The sequence below is a fragment of the Zootermopsis nevadensis genome, unplaced genomic scaffold (assembly GCF_977971745.1).
Source record: "Zootermopsis nevadensis isolate Lab colony 2312 unplaced genomic scaffold, Znev_1.0 Znev_ptg000061l, whole genome shotgun sequence".
NCBI lineage: Eukaryota > Metazoa > Arthropoda > Insecta > Blattodea > Termopsidae > Zootermopsis > Zootermopsis nevadensis.
Window position 1 is genome coordinate 20819128 of NW_028259192.1, and position 26030 is coordinate 20845157.

The following is a 26030-nucleotide window of genomic DNA, read 5'->3' on the forward strand; positions in this document are numbered from 1 at the left end:
CTCTCTGTCTGTTAATCGAGAGATCTTGTGAAATCGAAACATCGAAACTGGTGATATTTCTCCTGGAATAGCGCTTTACTACTCGTCTTTCCCAAGTCTTTAGGCGTCGAATAACAAGAGTGAAGTGTATTCCTGTGCAGTACACACAACATTTCACAAATACTTATTTGCCACTTTGTATACCCCATACGTCACTTGACTATATTGTTATTTAGTTTATATCTTAATTGCGTCATGTTTGTGTTTTATTGATACAATATTTTATTTTCCGTCTATACACAAACTTAAAATAATGTTGTTTAAAATTACTTAAAATTATAACATTCTCAGTAGATACTGCATCTTGTTATATTTTTTGTATTGACGACATGTTTCAATGTGTATTACATCATCATCATCAGGTCTATCAATTTAAAAAAACTGTTGTACATCTTGCGTTGCGTATATTGATCTGTTTGATTTGAATTTAAAGGAAGAGACAAAACTTAAAACCAAACAAAACAAATATACGCAACGCAAGATGTACAACAGTTTTTTAAATTGATAGACCTGATGATGATGTAATACACATTGAAACATGTCGTCAATACAAAAAATATAACAAGATGCAGTATCTACTGAAAATGTTATAATTTTAAGTAATTTTAAACAACATTATTTTAAGTTTGTGTATAGACGGAAAATAAAATATTGTATGTTATTTAGTGTGTTATCGAATATTATATAACAGTGCCACTACGCAAAATATCTATTTACGCAGTCGTAATTTCCCCCCCCCCCCCCCAACTTTTAGGGTCCTTACTGCCTCTATCATTAGGGCTATGAGTGAATGTGTCACTGTAACAATTTCAAACTGCCTTTCCGGGGTCTAGTGATACGTGGGTCGATCTTTTGCCTTAGTCTATTTTTCGTCGTTTCTCATTGTCTCAGAAAATATGATTCTTCAGGAAGTATGCTCTTTTCAAGATTCGAGGTTTTCACAGCCGTGAAGATGTCGGATGTTGTCTTAAGGGATTTGGTGTTGTGTAAGGCGAAGAAAACAAACATTACTCCTGCCGGGAATTGAAACCCGGTCGACCAGCTCGTATTCGTTCACTGCACTGAGTGAAATCAGTTTTATTATCGTCAAATGAAAGGAAGTTTCTTTCGTAAATAGTGTTTTATATGTCAGTATCTCTTGATATGGAGGCAGTATGTTCCTCCATGATGAGAGCATCCACCTGCTATTTCACACTGAATTAAAAAGGAAAAGACCAAGATCAATGTATTCTTCGCCGTGAGAAGTCTTAATTTATTAAAATGTTTAAGATATTTTAATGTCTGATATGCCACCATTATTACTCTAATTTATCGTAAAAAGTAGAAAGCTTATTAAAGTACTAATATGTTGAATCGAAGAAATATCTGTTTCTATCAGCGCTTTATAAATAAAATAATTTGTTAACGTCGTAAGAGCTTCATGTAGTTTGCAACTGGAAAAACCCTCCAGGAGTGAATTTGCGCTTTCCGATGTGTCGGTGTGACGGTGTGTTTGTCTGAACTTCGGCGTGGGAGGTACAGAGCGGAAATCTAATGAGAAAATGTGTGCGTGCGTGTGTGTGAGTCTTTGTGATTTTTTTTAAAAATGTCATTGTATATCCATCTTTGTTTCCGACCCGGCCTGTCCTAATTGCGATTTTCAGCGTTGGAAATTATCGTACCTTTAGAATAGCTTGTAGCTGAATTTAACTGCCCGCCCTTTCAAAACCCCTTCTTCACTAAACTGTTTTCTTCTAACCACATCATGACCTTTATTCCTTACGAAATGAACCACTAGATCTTCACATTTCAGTGTTACTGTTATTGCTGAAATAAACTCCAGTCTTGAAGATGGAAGCGGTGCGTTTCTTCGAAACGCTTGTGACCACCTGCAGGACCATACGACGTCATAAGCCAGAAGACCGACATCGACATTTTCATCGCCCTGAGAATCTCAAATCTGAGATACGTTTTGCGCATTTTTAAGCTGAGGTTCGTTTGTTTTGTTTTTATGTTCGGTGTTCGCGTTCTTTTCTCAGTTCAACCACTGAAATATTCGATATTAACCATAGCATTCACGTCCTTTAAGAGCAAAAACATTTCCGTGAAAATTCATTTCAGGACGTAAGAACAACGACAAGCTCAGCCAAAATTCACGTAATTTTTGGCTTGCTGATTCAAAGGGCTGGCCAAAAGCCCACAAACGTCGGTGAATTGACTTCCTCTGCCCCAACTTTCTGGAATAACCAGGATCTCATCTCCTCAGAATGAGCTTAATGCAAGGTCACACTAGACCTTAAAAGATCGATTGACGCTGAGCTTGAGCTACCGATAAATCGTTGTTAAATAACTACAAATAAAATATGGATCGCGTCTGTAATCAAAATCTTTTAGTACTAATCCCACACTAGGGGTCAAGATATTAAGTACGAAGATGGCTGTCTTCTGGATTGTAGCGCCGCGTAGTCTGGTAGAAGTTTACCAACATTTCAGAGGTCCTTATTGCCTCCATCATGGAGGCAGAAATTATTTTATAAAACATACTAGAAGACTTTACGGTTAGTTTTCAACGGGTATTGTGCTAGCAAACTTCTAACCCCTCCTGCCAAGTGCAAATGGCTTAGCTTCATTATCTCATCCCCGAACCTACCAACCGAATAATACAATTTCTGTCTCTTAAAATATGTCCTCTTGGCTTACGTAAGATAAGATGCTGGAAGCTGTAATTCTAGCTTCATGAAGTTGTATCTCTCTGTTACTTCTACTGCGTACATTGCATCACGAAGCCATTTGTAATGCGAATTTTTATTCTATGAACCAAGTCACTGCACCCGAGGTGAGCGGTTGGTAAGTCAGTATTGAACTCTCTGCGGACGTATTACCATTTTGATTTCAGATGAGAGATGGGATGGCTGATTCAGCAACGTACAATTTCTCTCTTGTTATGTTGTTTACGGTCTTCAGGGGATTTAACTGCCGGAAGTCATATTAGTTCAAAGTTAGTTACTCGATCAACCCTTATCTGACTGTAACTGCTTACTGTTTGCCGCTAACTTCCACCTCTCATATTCTGTCTCACTTTTCTGATTTTCTCCCAACTTTCCCGCCAGATTTCTCATTTACTTCTACCTTGTTGAGATGTCGGGTTTCCAAGGCTCTGAGTATGAAGATGACTGTCTTCTGGGATGTCGTGACGTCTAGTTTTGTTTAAGTTTGCGGAATTTTTAGAGGTGGTTACTGCCTCCATCGTCAGGTCGAATAATAACCTCTGAAACGTTGGTAAACTTTTACCAGATTACACGGCTTAACATCCCAGAAGTCAGTCATCTTTATTTCTAACTTATCTGTCATTTATTTTTCTGCGTAATATCGTTTACACTTCAGTATTCCACCCCCCCCCCCCCCCCGTTGGTACACTTGCACTTAAAAGTGAAAATCTCTTTGTCAGAACTGTAATTTTTTAGGTTTGTTAGAAATTTATTGACTGATTCTTAAATTATTTAACGATGATTATTTCAGGCGGGTCCAGCAAGTTTTTTTTTTTAAAAGACCATGGCATGAAGCTGAAGACCAACTTCTTTCTGTTATTCACTTTAATATATAACAGACTGTACAATGAGGAATAACATTCTTCAGAATTTATATAAAGTTCCTAACCATTACTTCACGTCACAGCAATTAATTATGTCTGGTTCCTATAAAAATGAATTAGTAGTGAAAATAAGGCACTTTATTAGATAATGATCTGAGGATGAATCTTGTATATATCGAGAGCTTTTACTTCAATAGCTTGTTCCAAGTTTTAACTTATTCAGAAGCGTCTTCCTCCATCTGTTGAAGGAATTATCGCGTTATGAAATGGGCTGAAGTGGATGTGTGTTTCATTGAAGCAGTATAATATCAATTATGAAACTTCGCCGGTATAAGGTGATTATCAAAAATCTTAATGCACTTTGCACGTATGACGTAAAACGCAGTTCGTAAACACGTTGTCTGTGCGTCTCAAGCAGCCATACTCAGAATATAATTATGATTAAGTATGGTGAGGAAGAATGTGGTATGATTAGACATCATAACCGTGACGTATAATTTTGAGGTATAATTAAATATACTCACAAGGTGTAATTACATCCATACACCTTATACACGATTGCATTATTACAGAAATGAGGAATGATGAAATATCCGCGTTTGACCAGAGTTTATGATGAAGTTATTATTATTTAATGTTGTTTTCATTTCTTGGTATATTATAATATTTTTAATAGGCAGTGTTAGCAAGTTATCATTTATACCAAGCCATTTTTTTACATATATATTTCTCCTACAATATTTTTGTTTACGTAATAATTTCGAAGTATAATTAAATCAAAACTTCTGGTATGATTAAATAAGTCGCTAATTGTAAAATAAATGAAATGAAATAATGAATTATATAAAATAAAACCAAAGTGCCTTGTTCTTCATGTAAGGAGACAGCAGATTACTTCCATAAATCGGTTTTATCAAGATGTGTCTCTTGGGTTGTTGAGTCGTTGCAGTCTGATAGAAGCTTACCGACGTTTCAGAGGGTCATCGCCTTGATGTTGGAGACAGCAAGCACCTCTGAAACGTAAGTCGAATTTTTACCAGACTACCCGGCGTTACAACGCAAAAAAAAAACCAGCCTTCTTTATACTCGTCGCCGTGAGACCCTCATATCACCCTAGTCGGTTATATCACTTGGGCATTATGCCTGTAACAATCAGACCGCAAATAAGTTTTTGGTTTGCGATGCGCTAACCTCGATACAGAGCAACAAACACAAGAAGAACGCAATGCATCAGTTCTTTCCCGGACCTTTGTTCTTCGCGAATGTCGTTTCTTCTGTCTATCGCCCTTGCGGTCCTATGCGGTAAGAGGACTCATGTTACACTTCAGAACTCAAACTTGACAGAATGTAACTTCCCCTGACGTCCTACAGGGTGGAAAACTCGTTTTTGCTTTCTGTGCTCGATCGTTACAGTCATCTCTTGAGTCGGATCCTGCTTCTACAAGCCAAAACGTCGACGGAGGCACAAATATTGAACTAGGACAGGAAATCACAACCGGTATCCCGCGGACCCACAATGACTTACGAGTTTATAGCAATTTAATGTAGAGTCAGGTAAATATATAGCACTAATCCATGGTTTATTTAAAGAAGGTGATTGTGAGCTACTCGCACTTGGCAGTGTCCAGACTAGTTTTAACCCCGGAAATTCCCTGGTGTTTACCTTTCTACCATTTGCTCTCTGCCTATCAGAAAGTTCAAATCTTATTGTGGAAGCTCAGTACATTATGAGAGAGGGAAAATTGGTTACATCCTAGGAGCATGTGAACCCGACTACTACTGATCGAAATTTGTTCAAATATGAATATACGGAGAAATATAAAGAAAAGATCTCCTACATATGAACGTATAATGCAGCCATATTATTATAACTATGGGTTTACTTTAAGGACATTGGAATTCTGTATTATGGATTTTGCTGGCTGCTGTCTCGAATTTCCGGATTCTCAGACTTTGAACACGTTAGCTTAGCTAACTGAGGTTCAGAATTCTTCTGCTCGAATTGCGATCGATAACAGAGTACCCATTATCCTTTTCGTGTATATTCTGTGCTCCTTCAGATTAATTCGTTGGGTACAGACGTTCGTTAAACGAGAATGGAACGTTTTAATACAGCTTACAGAAACTGTTTTTCTCCTATATATGCTTCATTGGCCTCGCTCGATTGTAATTTTTTGTTGGTAAAATAGAGGTGTGATTTTATCGAGAAAAATATATCCGATCCTCAGAATAAAAACTGAAATCAAATGTAAAATTCTCCTATAAACTATTTATTATTAGACTAAAACATAAAACAGGTTTGATTAAGTAAAAATAATTTTTAAAATGGGCACCGGTTTAAATTGAAAAATGTGTCCGTTAGCGAAAATATTGTGGACTCATGTACTTGACTATTTTTGGTGAACTTTTCAAGAAATTTTACGACTAAATAAAGGAGTGATCACTTCTCAAGAATTATGCTGTTTGGGTAAATGTGTGTGGCTCTCATTGCCGTAAACGTTTGTGGCAGATCTTTTCTGATTCGTTGTCTCGATTGAAAATTTAGTTGCTATAAAGATCACGTACTAAAATTCTCGCACCTTGAATCAGGAACTGAAGACCGAGAAATCCACGCTTTTCCATTTCCAAGGACTGGGTTTTCTGCTTTTTAAGGACTCGATGGGAAAAAAAGTCAGTACCTTTTTACTGACCAGTGCTGTTTGTCGTAAGTCACAGGAATTGAAAGATTCCTAGCTTAAAGGATTTACATGGGGGCAGTTCGAGGGCCGCGATAATTTTAATTACGGGTCCCATACTGAATGAAAGAAATTGATAGTTTTGATAGTTTTTAGTTCTAACTCTGACAGTGATACTGGACTCATATCAGGACGCGTTACTTGCGATAACACTGAAACACTTTGAGATATTTTTGCTGACGGCACTTTAAGAATTGCTGGCGTAGATAAAGCAACATGCAATGGCGAAACCGGAAATCACCGGGAACATATGAGTGTGGAAGTTAGTGGAAGTGGCCCGCGAGCCAACCCCACCCCGCCCCCGGCTGAGGGAAGGGATCACGCAGAATATGTGGTCTCGATTCCAACTGTGGTCATGATATGCCTGTAATTATGGCCTGTGATTATTTAAGAGTGTTGCCGGATGGGTTTCAAAATCAATTTGTATTATAATAAAGGAATTAGAAAGACAATATGCTGATTTGCTGTAGTCTGTTCTATTCTGCACTTATGTTCATTTGTTTGATGGTAGTCGAGAGGGGAGGGGATTTTTCAGGTTGCTTTGTCCGCACTATATACACAAGTGTCGTGCCACATACAATTTGCATTTCCTGCTATATAAAGCCATTTATTACCCAGAACAAAGCAAATATTTACAGAAGTTAAACTTTTTTGTATGTGTTTCCTACCAGAGGATTTGTTTTGATATCCCTGGGGATTAGACACGAAACAAATTCTGGGTAAACCAATCAGTTACTCAGTTTGTGTTCTTTGGTGTGCACCCTGGAAAGTATGAACACACGAACATTGCACGTGGATTTACACCTGATTGCGAGATGCTGTAAGACGTGACTGTAGGCTAATACATAACGAGGAACTGCGTTAAGTCTTACTTTTAATCTTGTTCTTTTTTTCGGAGTTTATACTTTATGCCATTCGCCTGACGATTAAGCCATCTCCGTGTTCCTTTTCATTTATTCTGCATTTTTTCCCTTCAGTCTCTGTGACATCTTTCATAACTTGATACCACCTTGAACTCGGTCTCTCTTTTAGGCGTTTACCTTCACTTTTATATTGAAAAACTTTATGGTTCTCTCTTTGTTCAGCCTTAAATTGTGTCCGTGTCGTCATACTGATATGGCCAGATTATTAATTCATTTCGCCGTGAAGCATCCACTCAATATTCCGTTCAGTATTATCCTCTCGTTCAGAATATCCTGTGTTCAAAGAGTTTCTTCGTAAAAGGTCTTTGTGTGCTTTTCTAGAGGCCTGTATTCTGTATTTTGTTAAAAATCCAGTCTATGAGAACCAAAACAATAAATATCTTTAACAAAGTTAAAAATAAATATCTCTTAAAAGGAGATTTTATATTGTACAGTTCAGCCGTTATCTGCTTAAAGTTGTGATGTGATTAGAAACTTTATAACCGAATATGCTGAGAGAACATACGCCCTGGGACTTTGGAGTGTCGTATTCTGCAGATTGTTTATTGTAAGAAGCTCCTACGTAAAATAAGGACGACCTCGTTTTAGCGTGCTTCATCTTAAGTTTCATGTTACGAACGGATGTTTGATATAAAGGATTACTTCCCAGAGCACATATTTGTCACGTTTCATAGGTTATCACGGGACATTACCGTGCACCGTCGGCCATATTTTAATGTGGTATGCACGCGTCCTTGGCGCCCGTACTGCGCGTATTAAGCTGGCAAATTAAAGACAATTGTTGTCAACTCACAGGCAGCTTGATGTAGACTCTACACCGGCAAACGTGCTTTTATCTTTGTCATAGATCGAGCGACATTTACGTAATTATTTCTTACAAATCGTAAATGTGGGTTTCATGAGGGGGGGGGGGGATTTCTCACTGTACAGCTCGCAGACCGTGGACTATTGTAAGATCTGAGATGAGACTGTGGTATTATTTTTCCCTCTAATGTTTCAGGCAAATTCGGAAAGAGCTGTGAAGATGGTTGTCTTGCGTGTAGATGCTTCGTGTAGTCTGTTAGAAGTTTATCAGCGCTTTACAAGTGCTTGGTGCCTCCGATATAGCCCTGTTGATGGAGGCAACAACACCTCTGAAACGTCGATAAATTCCTACCAGATTTCACGGCGCAAAAACGCAGAAGACAGTCATATACTCGTCGGAGGGAGAACCTGAAATTTCAGTCTGAAAGAGCTTTTCTTGCTTCGTGGAACAATGACATATAAGTTTGTCTTCAGTGTTTAAGGTAGCGGTTATTTAAAAACTTTTTAACATGTTACATTAATATATGAAAATGGTTACATAAAATCTTGCTTTTCTTTATGAAGTCATAACCTTTTCTTACAAAGGATTAAAACTCTGAGCGTGAAATGTTAGCTTTGCTTTATAGAAACAAAGTTGCAATGAGAATTTTTTGCGAGTAGCAGTTACCATATGGCTAAAGCAATTAATTAGGGAGAGTCTTGGACAATACTCGAAATTGGTTTACGTCTTGTAAACTGATTACAAAGAAGCAGGAAGCCTGATTTGAAACAGAACTTCTGTACGTGACAAAAACTAATTGAAACAGTCTGTTGACGGAGCTAAGCAGCGGAGACTTTAATTAGTAATTTACCTTGAAACTTAAACAGATTACACACATGAGACAGGAATTAGTTAAAAACTTTACGCTTTGATTTATAGTATAATGGATCCAGATATAAAATTAAGCATTTGAAGCCCATCCTAACGTTAGTTTCATTGATGATAGAAAATTAGTAACTGCAAAGGTCGGATGTGACGTACGGTGGTGTGATGTTTATACCAAGTTTCATGAAAATCCATAAGTTCTTTAAAAATTATGTGATTGAATGCACAAATATAATGATTAAAAACCACGTAAGTTATAAAAATAACGAATCTAGGCCAAAATGTAGGCTTATAATTAAAGTTGTGGTGTAGAGATTTATAGTCAAAAACTGAAATAGTTACACAAATGAGAAATATCTCCTGATTTTCCTTTGCCACAGGAAATCATTTAGTTGGTTTCTGTGCGCTTGGTTGTCTGTGTATCTCGGCCTCAATGATATAATCACTGGCTACCTTTACATTGAAGTTAATAGTTTTATAAAATGCTGTAAAGAAGATTTGAAATACCATGTTCCAGAATGGAAGTAAATCGCATTCTATGTGGAGAAAACTTTGCGAATTCAATTCTGAAAAAAATGTTACCATTCTCTGTTATACAACCTTCACATATGAGTTCAAAACTTAACTTTCCGAATACCGCAAATTTCTTCGTGTCACTAATTTATCTCGAATTTTTCCTCAGATCCAGTCCAACTCTTAACTTCATCAATTAAGTGAGATTTAGTGTTCTCATGGCGACGAATGTGGAGATGGCTTTGTTCTGGGTTGTTACACAGCGATGTCTGGTATAAGTTTACCGACGTTTCAGAAATGATTTTTGCCCGGGGGTCCGTAAATTTCTGCCTAACTACACTGCATAACATTCCAGAAGACAGTAATATTTAAATCTAAACTGATATGAGGTATTTATTTGTATATTGTCGAAGTATTTTTTCTTCATACGAATATGAGATTGAATAATTTCTTGGGAAAGGCTTTATATAATTAAACTTTCTTTAAAAAACGATAAAACTAGATATTTTGCCGAACGTCAAAGCTTAACACGAAGACGATACGTTCTTCCAAAAGACTGGACACGACGTCACAAATCAGTAAGCTGAAATGTGTTGTTTATTATTGAACTTAGTTTTCTTGGTTGAGTGCACAGATAACTTCTCAGAATGAGATTTTAAGTTAACTATCGATCCCTCACGTTATAACTTAGTTTGGAGGAACGTACTGTCCCCATCCTCAGTTTTGAAGTTATTTTCTGGAACGGCTGTGTCGTTCTATGAATTCACGCCGCATTACAACCAGAAGATCAACATCAAGAACTTGTTAAATTTTACGTCTCATAAGTAATTTTAATGTTTCTGTCTCATTTTGTGGCGTCTTGTGCACCGCGAAATGTCTAAGAGTTCGTCTGTGTGACTGAGGATTTTACGTACGTGTTGGATATTTACATGCAATGCATGCCTTATGATGGACGTAGAAAATGTTACTTACCGGAACCTAATAAGCAGAATGTTGTAACTAATATCACCACGGTCCTGAAGGTGGAGGAAGATGTCTTGGGGGCGATTATGGTCTCCATTTTCCTGATGTGTTGTTGATTGTTGGTTTCAATCACGTTATGGCTTCTGGTCAAGTTTACTATAAGAATTGAAAATATTTTATTCGTATTTCAATATTTCATATATTTTAAACTTTTTGTAATATGTAAATGTTTAAAATTGAAGTGGGGGATGAAAGTATTTTGTTGGTCAGACGAGTTAATTTTTAGTATTAAATTTAGATTTTTTTTAAATAATTAAGAGTGGATACTTTTTATATAATTAAATTGTTTTTATGATATTTAGTTTGGTAAATAACCATACTAATTACGACAGTATGGTGATTTGTAATTTTACAAAATTATATTTATACTATTATTTAAAATATCTGCATATTCACAAAAATAACGTATGCGTACCTCTGTTATTGTATTTAATTTAGATACACAAAGTATAAAATAAAATTCACTGAACACACTTTTGCTACTATTAAAAATGCTTTACGTCATACAAGGAGAGGAAATATATATCTATCACGTTTGGAAGAAAATAAACTTCTCAAAACAATTTTAAAAGATGCTCGTTCCGTTAAGACAGTCCTCTGTACGTGACGTTGGTGATGTTAGATTATCTTCCTAGTATGACGTCGGTAAGACAGAAATCGTCACTTCATCGGCCGAGACAGAGCGTGTTCGATGTCCGAATCACGACGCAGGGTACAAGCGACTGAGTTACCGCTGGCAGCCCTCAGCCCTGCAGCGCCCTTCCCCCCCCCCCTCCCGCGCCAAAGCCAAGCTCCCGTTGGATTCACTCGAAACATCGGGATCGACCATCACAGAATGTAATATAAAAATGTAATAGTTCTTAAACAGACAACCCTTGTGGCATTTACGAAAATTTGATTTCGAAGTTACAGGACCCGATTTTTCTTACTGACATGATCTTGGTATGAACCGGTCCATCAGGCAACGATGTAGGATACATTTATTAATTTTAACGAAATTCTAGACATAATGTTTTAAACCAGGTCCCTTGAGTGTAAGGGAACAAGTTCTGACGAGTTTTCTGCGTTATTTCCTGCATATTTATAGTTTCCGAATGGTGTCTAGCGTAAGTAGTCGAGACGTGATCTGTCCAGAAGGTGAAAGTAAAGTCACCGTTGAACTGATCTGGTGCACGGTGATTCCCCCACGTTATCCTTTCACAGGATTGCCTGACTGAGGAATATCCAGAATTACATAAACGCTTGTACGTCTCGACGCTGATCGCCCGCTTGCCTACATCGTACCCTGTTGCTCCATCATCGTATCTTGGCTTGGTTTCTTATCTTGAGTCGGCGTCGCGACTCTCTGAATCGGTTGTCCATCTTCCTGTATTGCGGCTTGCCAAGCTCATGTTAGTCGCCGATAGCATCTTGGGTCGCCGTCGCTTTGCTCTTGTCATGTTTTGCTTCTCTGATGTCGTGAATATTGTATCGGCTTCGTGAAGACAGAAGTCGCGACCCTCAATGTCTATTTGCCAGTATCGTCGCGTTTGACTTCCCTTGTGGTTCAAGGTCGCAAATATGTAATCGTCGTTACGCGTCGCGGTGCTCTGCGTCGGTTTCGTTGTTTCGTGTCTCGTTGACTTCGCATCAACAAATGCGGCTATTGACTTGATTTCGAATTGAACTCGGCGCTGCGACGGCCAGTGTCTGTCCGTTTATGTCGTGTATGGAATTTTTAGTCGGCGTCGTCATTCCCGGCATTAGTTTTTCAACGTCGTGCCTTGTGGCATTCCTGGTCTCATCTGAGCGAAATATGGCAGCGTGTGTCAGGGTCGCGACGCGTATAGTTGGGCTCGTGTGTGCCATGTTTATATTCCCAAGGGTAACGCACGGTTGATATTTAAAAGCAAATCACTAAAGCCGAAATCTTCGCCAGTACTCGAACCCAGGTGTGTTTTCAGGTTTGTGACCTTAGTTCTTGTAATATATTCTCCGAGACGAACAAATTTTGCCTTGGAGCCCTTTCTTGCCTTGTGCTTGGTTTTGAAGCTACGTGAAAGGCCCTCAGCGCGAATCCAACTCGCGAGACATTTCACGGAGTTTTGACCATTTGCGTGATATTTTTATGGTATCAAGAAATAAACAGTGCAAATTTTTGTGCGAATCGGCTTATCCGTTCTCGAGATGTAGGCGAACTTCAGCTTTAAAGTTTTAAATAACGATGCCCGACTATCTGTAGAATATGCGAACTCTAATGGACTGATTGAAATTAAGTAGGCCTGCAATAGAAAAAAAGTTGGAACATAAATCAAGATAAGAATAAAAAAGGAGATAAATAAAGAAAAGCAAGGAAGAGAGAAATTACCATGCTGAACTAGAATTTGAATTGATGGATTCATGGACTGTGGAATTAGGCGGTGTCGCGGATTGTAAAGTAGTCTGTAAATCTCTCGGATTGGAAGACCCAAGAAAATCAATCTAACATGAACGATTTATTTGTGGGATGGAGCACGAGGTAGGCGAAGCGCTGTGGTGCCTATGGATACCAATAAAACGTGTGACGGTAGCCTTTAGTGGTCTGTATTGTTACCGGAAGCCTTCCGAACAGAAGAATGCAATTCGTAATTAGTATTTTCGTCTGTCGTTATTTCGATATGTAAACCAGTCATTTTTTTTTCGTTCTTTGTGATTCAGCTAAAATGGATGATGCATCTGAAAGGTATTTAAATTTACTGCGGGCCTCGGAGAGATCAGTCATGAAGTGAATTATCAACTGGCTTCGATTCCCTGAAGGGACACCGTATTTTTTTTACCCCTCAAAGATAACTCGTACATCGCCGTATAAACCAAAGGCCCATTCCCTGGGGGAAGTGTTGCCTGAGAAGGAAGCTGACCACACATTTCTATTTAGTACCGAAGTTAAGAATACGTGGAACCATGTCTCCACTCTCTCACGTCTTCGTCCTTTGGTGCTTAAGTGCAGGGACACATTTGCATTTACATTGTGAACGGAATTAGGGTTCTATGAAACTTTGCTAAAATTTAAATTATGGTAATTGAACTTTGTCTCCATCCTGTACTGACTGTTAGTAACATATATAATGACTTCATTGTAATGTTGCTGGGAAACAAATGGTAGGACAGATGCGCGACCAGCTTTATGGAAGACGAAGTGGGGTATTTCACTTCCTCATATCTTCAGAAAAGAGACGGGGAAACAAATAAAACCCTCCTACGGCATTAGTACACATTATTCGCACAGACTGGAGATCCTGCTATGTTTCTTAGGGAAACTCGAAAGAGTAGGGAGTAATTTGTAAGAAAAAGTCATAAATATGGCACAATGAAGTACATCTTAGTAAAACTAGACTTCATATGTAAGAAAACAAGGGGTATATTTATATTCATTAAATTATATCAGGCGTGGAATCAGTCTTTATCCTACATTACTTCCTTCGTAAGGAAAGATGAGTTAATTGAATAAAATTTTTCTTGGATATTATCCATCGTCTAGTAAATATAAAACGTAAAACGACGTTTCGGAGATGGGACTCTATCTCCGTCTTCAGGTTCCTACACAGTTGGGCCCACCTGAACCTGAAGACTGAGATAGAGTCCCATCTCCGAAACGTCGTTTTACGTTTTATATTTACTAGACGATGGATAATATCCAAGAAAATTTTTATTCAATTGACTCTTCACCATCGTCAAGAAGTTTTAGATTTGAAAGATGAGTTGATGGTTTTCTTATACCGACGTGTATACTCGTCTTTTATTTATTATTTAGTGTTCTGTCTGACGACAGGTCCATATGAACAGGATCCTTCCATCCTTTTCTCGGACTGGGACCTGTTCATATACGCTCTTGGCAGATGATCCAGAAGTGGTTTCCCATTGCCTTCTTCTATGTGTGAATGGAGTAATTATTGGGATGCCACGGAGAAACCGGGGAAGCCCCCGGAGGAAAACTCCGTGTTGCCTAGACCACGGCCTTGCCCAACACAAGTTATAAATTTGAGCACCACAGGGAATTGAACCCGGGACCCCAAGCTTACAAGGCTAGTACTCGTCTTTATAACTCATAAAAATATCAGATAAGTTTCACATCCGTTTTCAGCTCCCAGTTGGTTATTTTGTTATTATTGAGCATTAACCTCATACGGGTGTCGCTTATTATAACCTAGTGTTGAGTTCCTGCGAATGCCCGCGGATATCGAAAACGCGTAAAACGGGGAAACGTATAAATATCAACACTACGAGAGGCCTTCATTTGTAGTCCCCTGAGTCGAAACGGTGGTGTGAGTCGGTGAAACTGCGCGCGCATTTCAATAGTCCTGCGCGACGGCGTGTGCCTTGGCCGCAGAAAGGATATCGATGGCGCTACTCACGACACGGAAATGCGAGGACGCTGATAACGAAAGCGCGTATAACGAGAATAACCTATAATTTATACTCTTAATATTATATATATATATATAATGTTATTAATGTGTTAGTGTCGAGGACGATGAGGTGGAAAGTGGATACAAAATTTGGTTAAATATCAGCTCTGTACTTCACGAAGCCCTGTTGTTATGTCTGTAAATTTCTTTTTAATTCCACGCCTAATAAAATTAATATATTAATTGAATGCCGTCTGTATGTGTACTTATTTCCATATTTTCTGACCTTTAAATATTTATAACCCCTTTGTTAATGTGGAACGTTAGTCAATATTGAGGAATCTTGACGAAATTAAGGACACGTTTTTAAGATAGGGTTTTGTGGTCTGATATCTATAATTGTGATCGTGTTTGAAATAATAAATTCGTATTTGTAAAACTAGGGCAGAGAGTATTTGTAAGATGCATGTACCCCCCTGGAGTACACAGTTCTATTCCAGTTAATTTCGTCGAGTGTGTTCGTGGTTTGTGGCCTCCTTCGTATTTCTTTAGTGTTGCAAAATGGAATGGAGTGTTTAGTTTGTAACCCACGTTGTACCAGGATCGATGTCTTAGTTCCTGTGACGAAGCACGAAATGTAGCCATGTTACTGAATAGTTGTTGGCATTTCAGGTATCAGAACGTGTTGAAATAATTTATGCAAGAAGATGGCTGTCTTATGGGTTTTCTGCGCCGTGTAGTCTAGCAGAGGATTAGGAACCTGATGATGTAGCCACCGAACACCACCGAAACGTCCTTAAATTTACACTAGTTCAGACGGCTCTACAACCCAAAATACAGCATCCTCTTACAACCCGCTTTGAGAATCCGCGGTCTCACTAAATTGTGCTATATTTCGTGATAAGCAGAAACACTAGCAGTGAAACGTGATTTTGACACCGTTTTCGGACACTAAAATTCCTTCAGCTGCCTTGTAAATTTTTTCTTTATCAATCAACTGGTGCAGTTACCACATAGATAACCGCTTAAGAAAATGCTGACCTCTGGATAGTAGCGCCGTACAGTCTGTTAGAAGTTTGTCGACGTTTCAGAGGAGCTTAGGGTGCTAATAACTACACGGCGCAATAAATGTGAAGCCAGCCGTGTTCTTTAGAAGTCTTCTCTTAGCATTTGCACGTCGTTCTTTTTTTTAACGTTGAGCACTGTAATGTTTTCAGTAAGTTTACAGCTGAGTCAAAACCCCGAGGGTCACCATAAAATAATAGGTCAGTACCTAAATCTTCTGTCTTCAGTTGGTCCTGGTGTTGAGGCTTGGCTTTTATGGGCGTTGGAGGACTGGGATGTTGCCACATGGGAGGTCACCAACTCTCCCTTTCTAACCTTCCCACTACTTTGTGGTAGGATCTTCCATTAATCATCTATTTTTTTTTTTCATCCCTACTCTGAAAACCAGCCGAAACGAGATGAACTCCGGCAGTCTGTCATGACCAAAGATGGTAAATAAGCGATTTTGAAGACGTCTATAATATTTCTCATTTTTCATTTACATTTTCCTTTTTTATTCTTATTATACCAATAGAGTACCATCAATATCTAATATGCCCCTAGCGACATCTTGGAAACGGTTGCTACATGTAAACGTTTTTATCACGAAGCTGCTAGTCGCTTCACCGGTCATTGTCAACGCGTCCTTTATGTATCTGTGCCCGGACACGTAGCAAATTGCAATTTGGTGCCAGAGCGACTGTCTCGAAACATTCTCTCTCCAGGTCTACATTTCTTAATCTTATACAATGTTAATTTTCTCAGTTCATCACATAGGATAGTGCACTAAATTATGCCACGATCGCGTGTTTACTAGTCATTTTAATGTCATTATACACTTTTCATTTTACATACATACATACATATATCTTTATTACATTCCATGGATCCATAAGTTAGTCAGATGACAATAGGATGTAGAATAAGTCATAATAATACAATACATGTTATACAAATACAAGTCATACTATTATATAAATATCACAAAAATACAAACAAAGGGTTCACATGAAGTAGAGATAAGTTACAAATAAATCCACCCATTATATTATTATTATTAAGTGTTCTGTCTTACGACAGGTCCATTGCTCTGCCCAAAAAGAGCTCTCCAGTTGTCCCTATTCTCGGCTTCTCGCTTTAATTCCTGGAACGTCATCTTCTTTCCTTGTTTAAGGTCGTCGGTTAGCTAAATTACGACTTACTTGTAAACATTAGAAATTCATCGACAGAGTAAAAGGAGTGTGTAATTAAGTATCTTTTCAATGCTGGTTTAAATTAAAGCTTGGCGGTCATTTTATAAGCCATAAGTAAATAAAATAAAATAATTTCGTCCAAAACTTTCCCGATTTTTCTTTGTATCGCTTTGTGTTAATAAATTTTGCTCTCCATCTCTGTTTCTTGTTCCCTTATCCCTTTGTTCATTACGTTCCTTCTTACTTTGTCTCTTTCTTTTCTTATTTCTTGCTTTATATATATTGCATCTTCATTTTCTTTCGTCTTATTTTCTTTATTTCTCTTTGTCGGCTCACGATTGGCCTAACAGTTTGTAAAGATGTAGCCAAAGCTTCAAAATGACCCAATGCTAGTTCTGATATTTCTAGTTTCTCTTCTCCCGTGCGTAAATCCGCAATTCATCTTCACCTTTAAGTCGGACGGTCTCTAGAACAGAAGTGCGCTCGATATTGGACAAAGTTTTGAAAACTTATACGACTTTTTTTCTTATATTCATCTTATTCTTCCATTGATCCCTTCCGTATTCTCGACTTTTCAGTTTCCCCATTTAGGGCCGGCGCGGCGAGAGGATCTTCCTCGATCTTAATCGATCGTCTTCGCTGTCTTGCTGACTGCAGTATTTCTAGTGTTTCCGGCCCTCGGATCGGCTGGGTTCAATGCATGAGCTGACAAGCAGTTCATTTTAGAAATGTTAACCATTGTACCGACTCATGAATTTGTAAATTAGTTAATTGATTCTGAAAAATTAAAATTCGGCAGCTGAAACGAGGTTTGTGAGGACGGTTCCGTAAACATACGAGAAGGAAATATAACGTAAAACATTATTGAAGTGTGCGTAATTTACGTAAAATCAGAGAACCCGATTTTATATTATACTAACAACTTACTGTTATTGTGGTAGTGGAATGAAAGGGCATGCATCACCGCCCTGATGATGGAGGCAGCAAGGACCTCTGAAACATCGGTAAACTTATACTACACTACACGGCGCTACAACCCAGGAGACATTGTTTTAAATTTTTAATTGTGTAGTTCTCCTTTAAAATAATAAAGTTAAAGACTTAGGTAACTTGCTTTTCGAAAAGTATGTGCATGTTACCTCTGATGATTATTATATATATATTTATTATTGGCTGCAAATGGGTTTATACCCGGTGGCAGTGACCTACAATAAAATACAAAACAATGAGATACTTCAACACAGAGACAGAACAAAACAATAAAAAAGGGCACAACAAAAACAATAAGACACAACAAACAATGAGATACATCAACACAGAGTCAGAACAAAACAATAAAAAAACACAACAAAAACAATAAGACACAACAAACAATAAGATACATCAACACAGAGACAGAACAAAACAATAAAAAGGACACAACAAAAACAATAAGACACAACAACAAAAAACATCCCACTCAAAATCAACAACTCATAAATTACAAAACCATCCAACCTAAAGTACTTAACTAAAAAAAAAATAAATAAATAAATAAATAATAATAATAATACCACCTAGACATAAGACAATAACTGTAATGTATTACAAACGTCATGAACCGATGCACTCACACAACAATACAATGAGACACAACAATACAACATACCACACTCAAAATAAAACATCTGACACACCATACAAAACACACATCCACTAATTAATCACAATACTTAGAGTAGAATATAAAGTCCGCTCTCAGCACATGAAAATTTTATCCCAAAAAAAACTACAGCCCTTCATCACTTGGAGACTAAGACCCTTCACTTCCTTTCTCACCATTTATTTCCATAGAAGGTTGAAGCACGTGGGATATGTGATAATGTAATTTCAGAGAATTATTATTTACGACTTCTTACAAATGTTACAATAGGGTGCTCGAATATAATATATGGATAACGTATTTGTGTTGAGAAAGAGAGAGACGAGATATGTATAAAAATTTTAGTCGGGATAAGTTGAGTGTAACAGTTGGGAAACGTCGGATGATGTGGAATGGAGCCCGGGGAGCATTAAACTGGTTCAGAACAGGACCCAGCTCCCGGTTTCTTATGACCACGGCTGTGGGCCTTCGGGTTCCTTGAAAGCAGAGAATTTCTTGGAAAGTTTGAAAGAGTACCAAGTTGTCTATGGAGTTACATGCACAGGCATCGGTTCTTGCTTTTCTTTTCTTAATAAGTATGAGCGACTACTGGTTCGTATTTCATTAATACAAAGGAAGTTTATTGAAAGTTCTGGTTCAAGAAAACTTTGTTCTAAAGAGGGAGATAAAGGATGGAATGGAGAATAAAATTACTAGCTGCTTTATAAAACATGTTGAATGGTGTTATTAAGCAACTATCCGGGAGAGACTGAAGTTTCCAGACATTACCTTTTTACGTGTAAAAGATAAACAGTTAGTCTTTACTTGCTACAGTTATCAGGGACACAAGTCTCTAACTCGAATGATAAATGACACATCTTTTGAGTTAACGTCATTGTATTTTTTAATCAAGCCCGGGATACGCTTGGACCCACTGATCTCCTGCCTTAGTTTCATTTTCTCGAGAGGAAGGAGTAGTTTCTGAACAGACCACAGCTGCCCACAAATTGCAGGCACTTTGCAAGGTCAGGGTCACATTCAAGTTAGGGGTTAAGAAGCTTTTCTGAGAAGGGCGGGTCTGCGTTTGAAATGAGATCCTGCCTGACCTCGAGGAGCGGCTGGGACCTTCTGCAGTCTACAGAGCGGGACGTTTCGTATTGATATTTGGTACTTGAAATTTTCGCGTAGACAAAGGGTCACCTCCAACGTACCAACTGTTTGTGGCGGGAGAGGTTAATTAGTTCATCAGCGTACGTTATTGTTCTAAGCAATAAAACTTCGTCTGCCGTTAAAGGTGAAGAATTTATTCACAAGCTGAGCTGAAATTATTTTCAGGTTCGACTGTTATGAGAGAGGACCTGTGTCATATTTTCTGTAATATGGTTTATACTTGTTATTTACAGAACATGTAATTTACAACAGGGAAGTGGAATTTGCTGAATTCGTTTCGAAATATCGAATATTCCCGCCGTTTCACGTTTGGGCCATAAATCTACTAACGCATGTGTGATGACAATATATATTACATACGTTAAAATGAAAGGGAAAAATTAGACCACTGGATGATGCCTCGGGGTGTGGGGCATTTTGAAAGTAGAACCAAATACAGCAGACTCCCGATTATCCAGGGTCGGATTAACCGGGGCTTGTCTGGTTTAAACCAAAATTAAAAATTGATTTAGAAAGTTTAAAAATAAAGGAATAAATACATGAACGACATTTATTCAGCGTATTACATAAGTGAGTTGTTGCTAAAATGTGATGTTTACGACAACTGAGCGTTGTTACTATCCGCTGACATCGTTTTTTCGAATAGTTGTGTGCATAGTATTAAATTGTACATAAAATTATTTTTTTATTGGTAAATTTTTTTAAAAAAAAATAAATAATATATGTCTCTTAAGTCACTTTTCGTATTTGTTACATTATTATTATTACTTTCAATGTTTTAGATCATTAGGGGTTTTGATTATCCGGCAGAGTATATTTCCTTACCAACAGTGGTGAATTAGAAACATTTCTTTGTAACATAAATCATTTCATCTTTTTAAATGTTTTTTTATTACCACATAGGGATAAGGAAATGGTCTTTGCGCTCATATATTGTAGTCGATCTACACGAAAGAGTGATCAGTCATCGGATTTTGTGTGAATTTAATATCTTTCAATCCTAGTGCAACTCGTAATCGGCACCAACATTTTTATATTTCAGATTCTCACGGCGATGAGTATGAAGATGGCTGTCACAGTATTAAGCAGTTGAGGTCGGTAATGGAGCTGACAGCGTTTCTGCTGAGGTAGGAACAGAAATATTAAATATCCTATTAGATTGGTCTCGACGTAAGTAACGGTTAACTCAATTAAGGTTTTGCCTTTGTTTTCCTCGGTTGTAGTGCAAGTCCTGTGTTGCTTCCCAAATTTTACTTTGCACCGCGTCCCACTTATGGAGCTCTCGTAATATTATTAGAAGAATTCCACCCTGAAGTAGCTCCCCCCCCCCCCCACGTTAACGTCAAAATTTCCTCATATAACCCCTTCTCAAGGTTAAAGTCGAAATTAAAAGTTCCGATCGAATCTGCTCAACTTCCGAACTTTTTACCTTTTTTTTCAACCCACCATCACCAGAAGGACGACCGGGCACTGCCTGGGAACCTTCATAGCCTGAAGTGTCTCTTACCACTGTCCCTCAATTTTTAATTTTCTCTCCCATTTTAACTTAAAGCTGTGAACATAGTGACATTAATTTTAAATGTATCGTTTAATTTTATAAATATCTACGTATTTCCCCCCGTTTCATTCTTTAAAACTGTTGAATGGTCTCTCAGCTTTAATGACCATTCGAGTGCTAAGTAAACGATTTCCATAATAACTCACATCTGTTGATAAAATTTCTCAAACACTCGACGCGAAATTTCTGCTGACGAGACTTTTAAATAACAAATAAATTCACCGAATAATTTTAGTAAAATGAATATTACGTCTGTAGCGTATAGAACGTTAAGGGTTTGACTTTAGAAAGCTAAAGATTCTTCCATTCCTTAGAATGAAAATAATGGAGTGGCTGATTATTACCCTAATTAAATTCTGCGTGTTGTAAATTGTGTTTTAGATGTGTTCGTGTTGTCAAATCAAACAGCTCTACAGCTTATAATTCCAACTAATCGAGGATTCCAACGTTTGTAGCCAGCTTTAAACGTGACACAATTCGAATGGACTAATCCTGGCTTCTAGTTCATTTGTAATTTCTCTGGCATGCCTGTCGGATAGCGAAGAGAGATTGTCTTAGCGCGTATCTGGGAGGGAGGTGAGACTTCGAAACCACGGGCTTGCTGTGGGGACAGACAAGACAGAGGAAACATAACAAATGGCAATACGACATACAGGAAATTGTGTAAATACAGAGTGAGAAAAAAAAGTGGTCTCAGCTTCTACAACGTAATTCTTTCGTGTAAAACGGGCCTTAAATCAGGCCTTCGTAAATCCGAGGAGATTAGTTTCGTTTACCTCTTCAGTACATATTAATTGCTCAGTACGTATTCTTAGATTAATTCACATTTACTGAAATTCAGCATTTATCTGCGTTTGAAACTGAATAATGTGTTCAGTATAATTCTTTTTAAATTCGCTGTCATGTAAACGTGGTAACATAGCCATAAACTTTTACTTTTGATAATTTGGAGAGTGTAGAACCGTACCAGCTCATCCTATATAAAAAAAACATTACTTGAGATTGAATATACTTATTTGACACAAAATTACTCTGTTTATATTTTATAGTATTTTTCCAAATAACAGACTTTTCATATGAACCTGGAGAAAAAGTGTTTAAACACTTGCGTGTTGCAGTCTTCACCAGTATCATCAGAGAGATCACATCGCAGATGAAACGGGAGGGGAATGAATGTATCAGGCATGGGACACAAGAAAAGCATCAAGAATTTTTATCGGGAATCCAGAGGACGGAGCGGTACGGGGCTGTAATGTTAAAGCGGTTATTTCGGAAAGAGGCCTTGTTGAAGTTTACTGGATTAATCTGACCCAAGACTGGGATAAGTGACGTTGTTCTTAATAACCAGACAACGAAATTTCGGATTCCGTGAGCCGATAAAGTTCTTTATCAGTTGTGCGATGGCGCTATCCAATGTAGCTCGAAGAATTTACCGCGTACACGTGGACGCTGGATCATTGAGATCGCGAATTGGAATATTTTCTTTTCGATTTTCTGATGTTTCCTCGAGTTTCGGTGTGCTCGTAGGAGCCTCCTTGGCATGTCATTTGAGTAAGGATTTAGAAAACTGATACATTAGGAATGCCAAGGGTCGAAGGAGGTTGAAACAGCTGAATAAACCGAGGGACAACGAAGAAAATTGAGGAACATAAAAAAAAGTGCGCGGAAAATTGGAATTAGAAGGAGAAAGGGAAAGAAGAGTGGACGGGATGAGAATGTTAGGGACGGAAAAGGATAAAGTGTAGCACACAGGCAGTGAGAGGTGAATAAGGATGAAGTTGAGGAAGAGAGAAAGGGGTAAGAGAAGGAAGAATTGGAGGAGTGGAAGAAGAAACTAAGGATACGAATAAAGACAAGAAGATGAAAGAGATGGAGGCAGAGAAGTGAATAGAAAAATTAGGAGGAAAATTAATTACAAAGCAAGGGGAGAGGGAAAATAAGAGTTGAATAGTAACAAGAGATAAAAAAGGGTAAATCGGTGGAACAGTTAGATCAGTGAGATGGAACTAATGTTAATCAGGGTGAAGGAAGAGAATAGATAAAGAAAGGAAAGAAAGCAAGGAGAAGGAAGACAATCAGAAACCAAAAGGGAGTAAAAGAGGAAGGAACGGAGGATAATTTGTCCTTGTACTTGAGCAGTGAAGATCATCGAGACCGAACTTTAGCCTCGGAAACGTCGTCGTCCGTTATTTGAATGCGCGCAGACTCAAAGGAGGCGTGAAGAGGTCAGACTGGCGACGTGAGCTGAAATTGTTTGCTTCCATCGGCGGCCTCGTCCGTGTTTTAGGGACAAGTGGAGTCTTCGAGGAGCTCTCGCCCCAGACCCTGCGAACCCAATTTCCTAAAAGTGAATGCAGTTAGGCCAAACCGTGCGTGTGTGGTTTTCCTTTTCTTCTCTTTTTTGTTCCGATTTTCTTATCTTGGAGAATGTGGAGTGGTAGTAATTTTTCTTTTATTAATTTTCCGTTACTTACTGTTTTAATAATCCATAAATTATTCACGATTTTATCGGGAAATAATATTAAAGGGCCTGATTTCGCTGGAAATAATTCACAGATCATATATTTTTATAGCAAACTAAGTGAATAATAATTCAAATTATTTTTGTCACATATTTATGACGGAAATTTTACCTCACAGTCAGATTTTCATTTTTCAACATTAATAATATAATTTCTGCCACTCCGTTCCATTATATGTTTTGGTATGAGACACATCGACCTGATGATGGAGGCAATAACCATCTCTGAAACACCGGCAAATGCCTACCAGACTACACGGCACGACATTTCAAAAGACAGTCGACTTTGAAATTAACCTGCCTGTTTATTTCGTACTGACATTAGTGCATAAAATTGAAGTGTTAAATAATGAACAATCTAGTGCCTCGTACTTTGATTTAGGTTTCATAATGTCCACTCCACAACCTCCAAAGTTTTTCTTTGTCACTAATGCACTTGTTTTGCAAGCTCATGTCCTAAATTTGAAAAGCTCCTGCACCCCCCCTACCCCTTAATGTGCCATTTTGTAATTATTCAGTTATTAGTCTGCGTCACTGCACTGTGTTTGCTTTATACTTACACCAGTGGAATTATCAGTTGAAACTCAACGAGGGATGTTTTGTACGTAAAATATTTATTCCTTACCCCATTTTTTCTCTTTACCCCTTCGTAACTTTTCATCCTCCTATGCTATTATCCACATTCCTTTCCATCTCTCTCAGCTTAGAACAACAATAAAAAATATTGCTGTTAATGTTAATGATTTTCTGAACTTTGTCCATTGGTTGGAATTCTGAATAAACCACGTTGCGACATGAGAATAGAAACAGATCAATTTTCCTAAATTTCTTTTGTGTTTGGAGTCAGAGTTTTTGGAAAAAGTAAAATTATTAGTAATGTCATAGCCTTTTAAATGTATAATTAGTGTCTGCGTTACGTTTTCCTCATCTGTGTTAGAAGCAACTTTAAAAGCTGCCTAATGGTTGTAGCACTTACATAACATTTTGTCATTTCTAGTCGTTACAGAGAATGTTTAGACCTCTACATATCTCATTCGATGTACCAGAGATTATATTTTTTTCGAAATTCGTTAGTCGTTAAATAGCCGAAGAATTATAATCTTATAAAAGAAATTTAAAAATAAAAATTGTGTGCTGCTCTGATATGGACTCTTGTTTTTATTGTTATAAATGTGGTAACAGTATCCATCTGTGTTCAGTTTGGGTTCAAACGATTCGGAAAATGAGGTAAATTTTGGTGCTGATTTCAGAGTGCATATTGTGTTACCACGGTAATTTAGCAGCACCATTCACTAGAAAATGAGGTTCTCCGTACACAGGACGAGTCTGAGGGTTTGCAATGATGTGTGGAGATGTTCGGTCTGTTGTCACAATTAACATGATACTCGGGATGGTCCATCACACAATGCACACCCTTGTTTGTGCTCCCCGGTTTACAGTCTCGCTTTTCAAACTCCGGTCAGAATTTCAATAGGGCAGGATGGACAATCCACTCTTGGTCTAAAGCCGATCTGATCCAGTTTCAAATAGATTATAATTGTAACATGTCACACAGAATCTCCCACGTCGAACGCACTCTGGTTTTCGCAGTAACTACACTTCCTTCTCGTTTCTGTTATCTGACTAACTAATAGACTAACTGACTAACTAACTATCATTGTGATGCACGGGTTTTCTAGGCGATTTGATGCATAAATCAACTAGTCATGATATTTTATGTTCTTACGGAACCAATGGGTTTATTATTGTATTCATGAAATTAACTTATTTGCCATATCATAAAACGTTTAATGCATCTCAATCAGTCAGTATTACTGTTTTTGTAGAATTTCTATCGTTCAGCAACGAAACCGCTACATTTTGCGAGCTGGATAGTTTATTATACTTAATTTGCTTAATTTATGACGGCTGGACAATTTTCTCTGTAAATTATAACTTTATTGATGTAGGGATTATTACTTAATTGGACGACAGCAAAGCAATGTATAAATTATTCGGTGTTTTAAAGAGATACAGAAGTACATTGATTGTCATAGTGTCATTTTCAACAAAAAAGGTTACTTATTTTTCAACAATTTTTCTCAAA

General features: G+C 37.8%; 1 protein-coding gene and 1 long non-coding RNA gene across 2 annotated transcripts in view; one reads left to right on the top strand and one right to left on the bottom strand.

The window, feature by feature from the left end:
- Window positions 1-11179, bottom strand: part of LOC147871250 (uncharacterized) — a 123631-nt gene extending 112452 nt beyond the window's left edge. Inside the window, exons 1-2 of the mRNA XM_087340764.1 lie at window positions 10889-11179; window positions 10423-10569 (exon numbers count right to left, since the gene is read on the bottom strand). Coding sequence (XP_087196890.1) covers window positions 10423-10510 — 88 coding nt within the window. The 5' untranslated portion in view covers window positions 10511-10569; window positions 10889-11179. The remainder of the gene's footprint in view (window positions 1-10422; window positions 10570-10888) is intronic.
- LOC110835309 (uncharacterized) overlaps window positions 1-26030 on the top strand; it is a 236601-nt gene that overhangs the window by 130548 nt on the left and 80023 nt on the right. Inside the window, exon 3 of the long non-coding RNA XR_015532674.1 lies at window positions 20908-20992. This is a non-coding gene — a long non-coding RNA (uncharacterized LOC110835309). The remainder of the gene's footprint in view (window positions 1-20907; window positions 20993-26030) is intronic.